The sequence below is a fragment of the Neoarius graeffei genome, chromosome 7, assembly GCF_027579695.1.
Source record: "Neoarius graeffei isolate fNeoGra1 chromosome 7, fNeoGra1.pri, whole genome shotgun sequence".
Classification (NCBI taxonomy): domain Eukaryota; kingdom Metazoa; phylum Chordata; class Actinopteri; order Siluriformes; family Ariidae; genus Neoarius; species Neoarius graeffei.
In genome coordinates, this window is record NC_083575.1 from 6,706,062 (window position 1) to 6,716,815 (window position 10,754).

Consider the following 10,754-nt stretch of genomic DNA (forward strand, 5'->3'; position numbering starts at 1 on the left):
GCAAAATATCAGTCTATTACTCTTCAGAAACCTTTTATTTTTGTTCCGCGTCTTTCTCGGTTTTGTTTGACGTAATTTATTTTGGTTGCGATTCCAGCTTTCTCGTTTGCGCTCCCTGACTTTTTGCTTGCAGTTTTGGCACAAACTTCCCGTGTGGGTGGGCTGTCCAGGAATGCATTCCCATTGGGTAACTTGTGTTTGACTGACAGCTACGCTCAGCCATTCCCTACTCAGATTCTGGCGGACTGTTTGACGAGTGACCGATCCATTGACGGTAAACAAGGATCGAGTGGACTTCAGTGGCGACTATGATATTGAATTAATTCAACAAAGTGTAAGTGCGGGACAGATGTGCTGTATGTGTTGCAGTAGTGCACATTATGCAGGTGTGTTTAACGTTAGCAAGACAGCTATTATATTGAGTAGTGGAGCTAAGGCTAACATTTGACTTGCCACAAAACACCTGCATAATGTGCACTACTGCAACACATACAACACATTTGTCCCGCACTTACACTTTGTTGAATTAATTCAATATCTTAGTCGCCACTGAAGTCCACTCGATCCTTGTTTACCGTCAATGGATCGGTCACTCGTCAAACAGTCCGCCAGAATCCGAGTAGGGAATGGCTGAGCGTAGCTGTCAGTCAAACACAAGTTAGCCAATGGGAATGCATTCCTGGACAGCCCACCCACACGTGAAGTTTGTGCCAAAACTGCAAGCAAAAAGTCAGGGAGCGCAAACGAGAAAGCTGGAATCGCAACCAAAATAAATTACGTCAAACAAAACCGAGAAAGACGCGGAACAAAAATAAAAGGTTTCTGAAGAGTAATAGACTGATATTTTGCACGATTACACAAATAATTTGTTTGCCAGTCTAAAAAAAATTGACTTTTTTTTTATATTTTGATTTGTCGTTTTTGTTTGATATTTCAAAAGTATTGTATGAACATTTTGGCACAAAATTGATTCCATACAAAAGCATGTATTTTTTTTTTTTTGTTTAAAGGATGGTGTGCAAGAGTGTCTTGTCTTCTAAAAAAAATAAATAAATAAATAAATAAAGATGATGATGATGATGCACACCCACATTGTTCTTCTTTGGTAAAAGACCACATTTTGAAAATACTGTGTAGGTGTTCCAAACATGAGTTTCCAGTTGTTTTAGAAAGGAGAGAGAGAGAGACTCTTTGGATTGCTGATTACATTCCACACAAACACAATCAGTGTGTCATGTTTAACTGGTGACTTGTTTTTGAATTGGTCTGGTCAGAAATGTTAAAAATGCACCGTCACTGAATTAATGTTCAGAGAGAGTAGAACACACTTCTCTAGAATTAGGTTTGTGCATTCTTCAATCGGCCATCAATCACAAGTCCTTTAGTGTGAACGTACCAAAACCATTCATTACACTGTTTAAAGTCCTGCAACAAAAGGTTAATCATTTTGCAGGAAGTGGGAGAAACCAAGGCTGTGCTGTACTCTGAATTGAGCTTAACCGTGCCCTACTCTCTCTCAAGTCGATGTCCTCCATTATGAGAACTCTGAAGCAGCCATCTCATTTGGCACAGACTATAATGACAAGCCAAAATGTTTTACAGTTGGATAATCAGGCAGTCATGCAAACAAGGCTCCCTATATAGTCCTGTTTTTATTGCTGAGCAGCTTCCAGAATGCTCAAATTAATTTATCACAGAATAATTAACTTATTACAGGATGATTTTGTACAGTAAAAAAATGCAGAGGTGGCGCTAAAACATCGGGTCGGCAGAGAGCTGCTTAGGGCCCTGAGTTTTTAGTGGGTCACCTGAAGGTCGACACCAAGTCCATGAAAATATTAAATCTCAAATTGCAAAACTTCACCAAAATCTCTTACATCACCGTGATGGCATCACGGCTTCCCTGAAACCCTCCGCCCTACAGTAAAGGGGCTACATCTTATCTCGTTAGCATGTAGGACTTGCTCGAGTTTATTGTTCAAATGTCACGCTTTTCAAAATATCTGAAAAGAAAGAGCACACAAGAAGAAAGAATAAAAGAGGAAGTGTGACAAGTGGTGGATACGATATGCAGTCTGTCGAGACGATGATGACTGTCCCATGTTAGTATCTAGGCCCTGATCATATTCCTCCATTTGAGCCCGTCATTTGCGCATTGTTTCCAAGTTCTTGCATCCTAGGAGATTTTCCACTGGCCCCCGGAGTGGGAGGTGACCAGCGCGAACCTTGTTAACCCAGGCGACGTTCAAGCCGGTATGATACAAGTTCCTTTCAACCATAATCATGAAACTGCTTGCAAAGTGTTTGGAGTACTGCTAGCTTTTGCAACTAAAAACCGCACTGTCTTGACAGAGCAATGATGTGGCTCAGTGGCAAGGACAGGCCAAGACAAACTGGCATCAATGTCTGCTGCAGCGGTTGACCGGGAGATAGGTTTGTTTATCCCCGCCCTTGGGTGATACCACGGGTCACCTGGCTTGGCTTGCATGGAGCTCATCCGCCCTTTGACAGATCTTGTTTTTAGTCCTGCTGGGTGATATGCCACCCTCCTCACCAGCGTACACTGGTGGGGGAGCCGGTTTAGACACCGACCACCCGTCCGTGCGGCAGTTTGTATCGGGTTACACTGTTACCAGTAGCAAAGTCCATCTGGACTCTGGCCTGACATGATGGCAAGTGACAAGTGGTGGAGATAATCTAATAACTAAGGTTAGTTTGTGACAACTATAGACACAAAGTACCGCAGTTCTTCTCCAACATAATTTTTTGCAAGTAAGCAGCTCGCTGGAGTCGATTATTTTGCAAGGTTTCTTGGAAGGATCTGTCCATCAGAATTGGTATATACAGAGTATTATGTATAGCCTACGTCAGGGGTGTCAAACCTGATCCATAAAGGGCCTTGTGGCTGCAGGTTTTCATTCCAGCCATGCAGCAGCACACCTGACTTGGCTCATTCAATCAACTGAACTGTCTTCACACAGTCAAATACTTGCAGCCACACCCACCCTTGATTAAAGGGTGGGTGTGTCAGTTGATTGAATAAGCCAAATCAGGGTGCTGCTGCATGGCTGGAATGAAAACCTGCAGCCACACGGCCCTTTATGGATCAGGTTTGACACCCCTGGCCTACGTGATGTAACGATGGATTATTTACTTGGGAAGCTTGATCGAGTACAACATTTCACAATCAGAATAGAATGGCACCACTTTCAGACCACGACACTTAGGCCAAGTTTACATTAGACCGTATCTGTCTCGTTTTCTTCGCGGATGCACTGTCCGTTTACATTAAAACGCCGGGAAACAGGAATTTGCCAGGGTCCACGTATTCAATCCAGATCGTGTCTGGTCCGGTGCTGTGTAAACATTGAGAATACGCGGATACGCTGTGCTGAGCTCTAGCTGGCGTCGTCACTGGACAACGTCACTGTGACATCCACCTTCCTGATTCGCTGGCGTTGGTCATGTGACGCGACTGCTGAAAAACGTCGCGGACTTCCGCCTTGTATCACCTTTCATTAAAGAGTATAAAAGTATGAAAATACTGCAAATACTGATGCAAATACTGCCCATTGTGTAGTTATGATTGTCTTTAGGCTTGCCATCCTTCCACTTGCAAGTGGTAAGTGACGCGCATGCCCGATATGCGCTGGGATCACACACACAGCGGCTCAGTCCCGAATCACAGCTCGTGCGCTCCACTCGCGCGCTCTGTGAGCTGCGCAGGGCCGGAGTGCGCACCCTCCAGAGGGCACTCGCTGTTCAGGGCGGAGTGATTTGGAGCGCAGGATGCCTGCGGAGCCGAGCGTATCCGTGTATTGGCGTTGCTATGTGCACGCGAATCGTGTATTGGTGTTGCTGTGTGCACACTAATCGTTTTAAAAACGTTAATCTGATGATCCGCTGATACGGTCTAATGTAAACCCCACCTTAACCCTCAAGCCATCCACCTGTATTTAGACAAACACATGTTCCAAATCAACAAAGTAAACTGAAGCCCAGAGATACAGAACTATAAACTGCTTTAGCGCTTAGAATTATTCAATCACATTCAAACTGATTTTCTCAGCATCTTCTTGGTTTTGTCCAACTGCTGAAGCCAAGGTCCACACCGAGCTGATAAGGCAGGTATGGAATTTCGTTGCTGAAAGGTTTCGATCATGAGCGGGGTCCATAAGAATTTCCAAAACATTCGCTGGAACACTGCGGAACAACAAGTGGAGAAACAAGATCAACTGTGAGCTACTGCTCACTTATGTACACCCCAACTCTCGCTTATATCAGAATGCAAGCAATCGAAGGAACAGGACACTTATTATGAATGTCGACTTCAACAAATCATTCACCCTGAAACAAGTAAGTAAAGAGCAGTGTCTCTCCCCAGGGATTTCACATAGCATCCTGGTCAACTGTCATTTTGAAATAGCATTTTGCTTCTTGAAATAGCGTCAAAATCCACCCTGGACGTTTCATAAATACATTCAGTCGGTAAACACGAAGTTGATGTGTGACGTACCTGAAAACGGTATACATGGCATAGAACCCCAAGCTGAAGCTCGGTACCAAATATCAAGCAGTTGTGATTTGTAGCCGCTGAGAAAAACGTTACGAAAATTTTGTAACTCCACGCTATATATGTTTCGTCAATACATTCAGTTGGTAAACAGGAAGCTGATGTGTGACAGACCTGAAAAACGGTATACATGGTATAGAACCCCAAGCTGAAGTTTGGTACCAAGTGGCTATGATTTGTGGTTGCTGAGAAAAAGGGTGTTTCGGACGGACGGAAATACAGAAATATGGACGGATGGACATAGGTAAACCAGTATCCCCCCCCGGAGCGGGGGTATAAAAATAATAATAAGCAACGTTACCAAAAACAGGACGTTCCTCCAAAACAACACCAACAGACAAGAAGAAAACTTATCAGGAAGGCTGTCGAAGGGGCGCAGGAAGAAGCGGCACCTCCATTCGCAAAATCCGATTCACTCCTGGCTGCACAACGTGACTCGAGATGAAATAATCCAGATATTGGAATTGGGTATTGGCCATTCTCATTTAAAAAAAAAAAAAATGCTATGATACCAGCATCCAATACACTGTCATACTAATAAACAAACAAACATCACAAAATGACAGCGAGCTGGACATCAACTGCAAACATCAGCACAACAACATTTTCCTACGATCCAAGCACCCTGATAAAATAAACAGTGTGTTGAACAGGGCGCATGACAGCAGCTAACCAGAGCACTCACAGCAGTATCGGAGACTATAGTCATGAGCAGCGACGTGAACATGCCAAGAAACTGCGAGAGCACTTCAGTTCTGCGAGAACCAAGCACTGCGACACTTACACTTCCTTTGATGTCGTTCACCGGCATCTCCACAAGTGCACCTGAGTTATTTTAATGACTGCGCTATTAAAGACACAGTTACACACCATGACTTCCCTCAGCACTGATAACTACACACAAACAAATGCCCCTTTTCCACCAAATCAGTTCCAGGGCTGGTTCGGGGCCAGTGCTTAGTTTGGAACCGGGTTTTCTGTTTCCACTGACAAAGAACTGGCTCTGGGGCCAGAAAAACCAGTTCCGGGCTAGCACCAACTCTCTGCTGGGCCAGAGGAAAGAACCGCTTACATCAGCGGGGGGGCGGAGTTGTTAAGACCAACAACAATAAGAAGACTGTGAAAGATCGCCATTTTTAAGCGACGAGAAGCAGCAGCTGTACAAACGCGAAGTCATCCATTATTATTATTGTTGTTGCTGCTGCTGCTTCCGTGTTGTTTGTGCTTCGATATTCGTGCCAAGGTTTAAGCAAACGTAGCGACGTAACTGACGTATACAGCGACGTAATGACGTGGCACCGCGAGCTATGGAAAAGCAAACTGGTTCTCAGCTGGCTCGCAAGTTGAACGAGTTGTGAACCAGCACCGGCCCCGAACCAGCCCTGGAACTGATTTGGTGGAAAAGGGGTATTAGAGATAAATCCAAGGTTCCCTGGTTGCCAGAGGTTCCTAATTTCAGGATCAGTACCAGTATCGAGTACCAAAGAACTCCGTGCCAATGCATCCCTATGCATACTGACATGAATCCGCTGGCATCATTGTTGTCCTGAAGGAGTTTGATAGAAATACCAATTAAGCCTGGAAAAGGTCGGCATGATTCATCACATCTGCTCAAAACCACTCAAAAAGTTGTGGTGGAAAAGCTGTCAGGCAGGTGCCACCGATGAGTCAACTCCTCATTCAGTTTTCAGTCAATGCTCCAGCTGTCATTTCAATTTACTGGCGAAATTAAAGTCTTATTTGTCTGTATTAGAAAAAAAAAAAAAAGAATGAAAAGGGAAGTATGCGCGCGCAACCAGTAAGATCTCGAGAACTTGTCGAGGTTCTGCACCAAAACCCGAACATGAATAATAAAGGCGCTTCTCACCGCTCGAGCGCCGGACGATGTTCTCCAAGAAAGTGTTCTGCGGCGCCACGAGCCCTCTCTTTCCGCCGGGCATCGCGACAGCTCGCGCTTCAGCAGAGGACCGGCTCGCGGTCGCGTGCGGCGTGGAGAAGCGCCGGAACGGTGAGGCTCGTGCTCATGGTAACGCCCCGTGCTCTCTGTGAAGCGCGCGGTCCGCTCCCTCTCTCCGAGCTTTGGCGACTCAGCCCGCGCGCGCTGGGGAGAAACAGCTCCAAGGAGCATGCGCGCGCACGACAGCGGTTGAGCTCGCGCTCCAGCGGGTGAGCACGAGCGCGCTGGGATCGGTCGCGCCGTTTCGTTTCTGGAAACTTCCGCGCACGAGATGAGATGAGATGAGATGAGATGAAACGAAGTGACGCGCCGGTGTCGCGGCGCCGCGTGGATCACGATCACGTGCGGGAAACGGCGCGCGTGACGTCAAGAAGGGTTAAATAAACATCAACAAGAAGAAACCTGTGCTCCAGATGCGCGTGCACCTGTGCTCCAGATGAGGCGTTTTAAAGGTCATAGGCAAGGGTCGGAGGTCAAACGTAGAATATCAACTTTATTGTCTAGAAGAACGACCCAAAAAGCGAATTCAATCTTCCTGGTGTCTAATTTGCACCCTAAAATTGAATAAAACGGTTAAAATATACTGTTTTGCCCAAGTTCCGAAGGTTTTTTTTTTTTTTTTTTTATAGGACAGTGCAGAGAGAGGGGCGGCACGGTGGTGTAGTGGTTAGCACTGTTGCCTCACAGCAAGAAGGTCCTGGGTTCGAGCCCCGGGGCCGGCGAGGGCCTTTCTGTGCGGAGTTTGCATGTTCTCCCCGTGTCCGCGTGGGTTTCCTCCGGGTGCTCCGGTTTCCCCCACAGTCCAAAGACATGCAGGTTAGGTTAACTGGTGACTCTAAATTGACCGTAGGTGTGAATGTGAGTGTGAATGGTTGTCTGTGTCTATGTGTCAGCCCTGTGATGACCTGGCGACTTGTCCAGGGTGTACCCCGCCTTTCGCCCGTAGTCAGCTGGGATAGGCTCCAGCTTGCCTGCGACCCTGTAGAAGGATAAAGCGGCTAGAGATAATGAGATGAGATGAGTGTAGAGAGACAGGAAATGAGCAGGAGAGAGAGACGGGGAGGGATCAGGAAATGACCTCGGGTCGGAATCGGACCCGGGTCCCCGGATTTATGGTATGGTGCCTTAGCCATCTGAGCCACGACACCCCCATTCCGAAGGTTTGTTTACATCTCACTTATGCGCGCTCGTGACGTCATTCAAGACAAACAGACCGGGAGCAGCTCTGTGTTTACTTGTGAACCGAGCACGCGTGTACGGACTTTGGTCGTGAGAGGTTGTGTAAAATGTCTGAAAGCGAGAGCGATTTTGAAGTAGGAACTCTCCAAATTGACTATCGAGAGGTGAAGCCATATATGTATGAACCTATGGCCGTTGCGAAGCAATCGGTGAATGCGGCTCACTGGTTTGACCGTGCGGCCTCAGAATCGGACAGCGACTCGGCCGACTCTGATCGCGGTGACCCCGGACCTCAACAAGACTCGCGCCCAAACGATTTATCCTGGTAGTTATGATAAATTCCTACTTTTGTCGTAATACTAAATAAGAGCCCTTTTGAAGAATAATTAAACCGCCCTCCCGAGTGGATCTAGATAACGATTACTGGACAGTGCGCCGGTCGGCCACATTAGCCTGCCATCCGCGGCATTATACTATCTATAGCCGACTCTAAGCGAGGAAATATCCCTTTGTCTCATTTCCACAATGATTGTACAGGATCCCTCAGGATTCTTGACTTCTCAATTGCAAGCAAAAGTAAAAATGTTTACCTCCAATCTTCTCCTTTTTGCTTGAGCATTGCTGCTCCGTTTCTTCTTTGACTGCCTGATTTTGTTTTATGCGCACAATCCACTCTCTCCACCTCATCTCCTCTTTCGGAAAAAGCCAACCCATTTGCTCCACCTCTTCTCCTTTTTCGGAAAAAGCCAATCCACTCTCCGCTGCTTCTCCTCTCTCGGAAAAAGGTAAAAACTTCTTCCTGAACCGGTCCCGTTGTTACAGTTCACTGCACAACAATAAGGCATGGGGTTTTTTCTTTGGAAATTCCTGAACGCACATCTGCACTCAAGCCGAACGGCAATGCAAGTAAATGGAAGTGGACTCAACTCAAGCGGTTTGTTTGTCTTGAATGACGTCACGCGCCGAGTGGTCACGAAAATCACCGAACAGAAATTCGCCGCGATCCGCACTAACTTATTTTAATTATTACTTATTAACAATACTTCTTGGGACCAGAAGAAAATTACAGAGGGGTTTTTAACATATAAAGTTTCAAATGTGCATAAATTGAAAACCATTGCCTATGACCTTTAAGTTTTTACATAATTATTATTTTTGTTGTTGAATTCTTTATTTTGTACTTTCTGTGTGAACACTTTCACAACTGCTGCCTCCCCCAGTTATTGAATTTCTTGAACCACACACCAGCTTCATTTTGCTAAAATCTGATAATTGTGTTTTTCTCTGTTGGTTATAATGATACTGATCCAGGTAATCTTTTTATTATTATTTTTTTAGCTTTAACAACTAGCTCCATCAGGAGGTGGTCCCCTGAAATGGAAGATGCCCTCAGAGACTGCTATGACACCACAGACTGGGATGTGCTGCTTAGCCCACATTGTGAGGACATAGAGGGGCTGACACACTGTCTGACAGATTACCTCAACTTCTGTGCAGACGTGGTTTCCCCCACTAATACTGTACGGTGTTACCCTAATAACAAGCCATGGGTAAACACAGGAAGTCAAAGCTGTCCTCAACAGGAAGAAGGCCGCCTTCAGGAACAGGGACACGATGAAAGCAGCACAGCAGGAGGTGAAACACTGTGTGAGGGAAGCTAAGGACAGCTACAGGAGAAAGGTGGAGCAGAAGCTGAAGGAGAACAGCATGAGGGAGGTCTGGGAAGGTGTGAAAACCATCACAGGCCACAACACAAAGACCAGAGTTTTTGAGGGGACAGTGGAGAGGGCGAACGAGTTGAATGACTTCTTCAACCAGTTCAACCAGCCCACGTCCCCCCCGCTGCAGTCATCTCTCCTTCTTCCCTCAACACACCTCCCCCCAGTCATCGCAGCAGCCCTCTCCTCCCCCACCTCAACACAGACTCCTCCATGCATTACTGCAGACCAGATCAGAGGTCAACTGAGGAAGCTTCACCCCAGGAAAGCAGCAGGCCCGTACAAGGTGTGTCCCCAACTACTGAAGACCTGCGCTGCTGAACTGGGTGAACCATTCCAACGCATCTTCAACCTCAGCCTGCAGCTGGGGAGAGTGCCCACCCTTTGGAAGACATCATGCATCGTTCCAGTTCCCAAGAAGAACCGACCCAGCAAGCTGAACGACTTCCGACCAGTGGCACTCACTTCAAATCTGATGAAGACGTTGGAGCAGCTCTTCCTCAGCCTCCTCAGACCCCAGGTGCAACATGCCCAGGGGCCTCATTTATAAACGATGCGTACGCACAACAGAATGCGTACGCCACGTTCTACGCAAGCTTCGGTATTTATAAAAAGTGAACTTGATGGTAACATGTGCGCACCTCCACGCAAGCTCTGACCCATGCGTATGCACAAAATAAAGGGAAACGTGGAAAGTGCGACCTCAGGAGGAAACGGGGAGAACGACCCGAAATTGGTTCAATAATCGAAGTTTAACACAAACATAACATCGCGCATCAAAGACGTGACTGCCTTAATTTTGTGCACTTGTCAAAAATAACATCTTATTTAAGGCAATAAAGACAAATTGATAGGCTATACATTGTATGTTTTTGCAACATAAGCAGTAGGCTAAGTTTTGTTAATTATCCACTTATGGCTTTCATGCATGTTGTGTCACTTTTCAATATTGATCATGAGGCTATCACACATGTTGCTTGTTAGGTTGCCTACTCTGTAAATAGTATATAAGAGGGATTTGCCGTGGTGGGTCTTATGACGCACTATGGCGTATTTGGCATTGCTGGAGGATGTGGCAAATGGAAGAATTAGGAGAGAGCGAGTCTTCAGAGACCAACAAGATTTGTTGGCCAATGACAATGAGTGGCTCATGAGCCGATTCAGATTGCCACGAGCTGTCCTTTTACACCTGATAGCTGAGTTGGGCCCAGCGTTGGAGAGAGGTACCCACCGGAATCATGCCATCCCAGTCTCGCTGTAAGTGCTGACTTGCATCGGCTTTCTGGCCACTGGCACTTTTCAGCAAGAACTGGCTGACCGGTCCGGG

General features: G+C 46.4%; 1 protein-coding gene across 4 annotated transcripts in view; it reads right to left on the minus strand.

Moving 5' to 3' along the window:
• The window catches only part of kcnh5b (potassium voltage-gated channel, subfamily H (eag-related), member 5b), a 120,988-nt gene extending 114,475 nt beyond the window's left edge, over positions 1 to 6,513 (minus strand). For all 4 annotated transcript variants that reach the window (XM_060925241.1, XM_060925242.1, XM_060925240.1 and 1 more), the window contains exon 1: positions 6,441 to 6,513. In XM_060925241.1, coding sequence (XP_060781224.1) covers positions 6,441 to 6,513 — 73 coding nt within the window. The remainder of the gene's footprint in view (positions 1 to 6,440) is intronic.
• Positions 6,514 to 10,754: the final 4,241 nt, after the last annotated feature.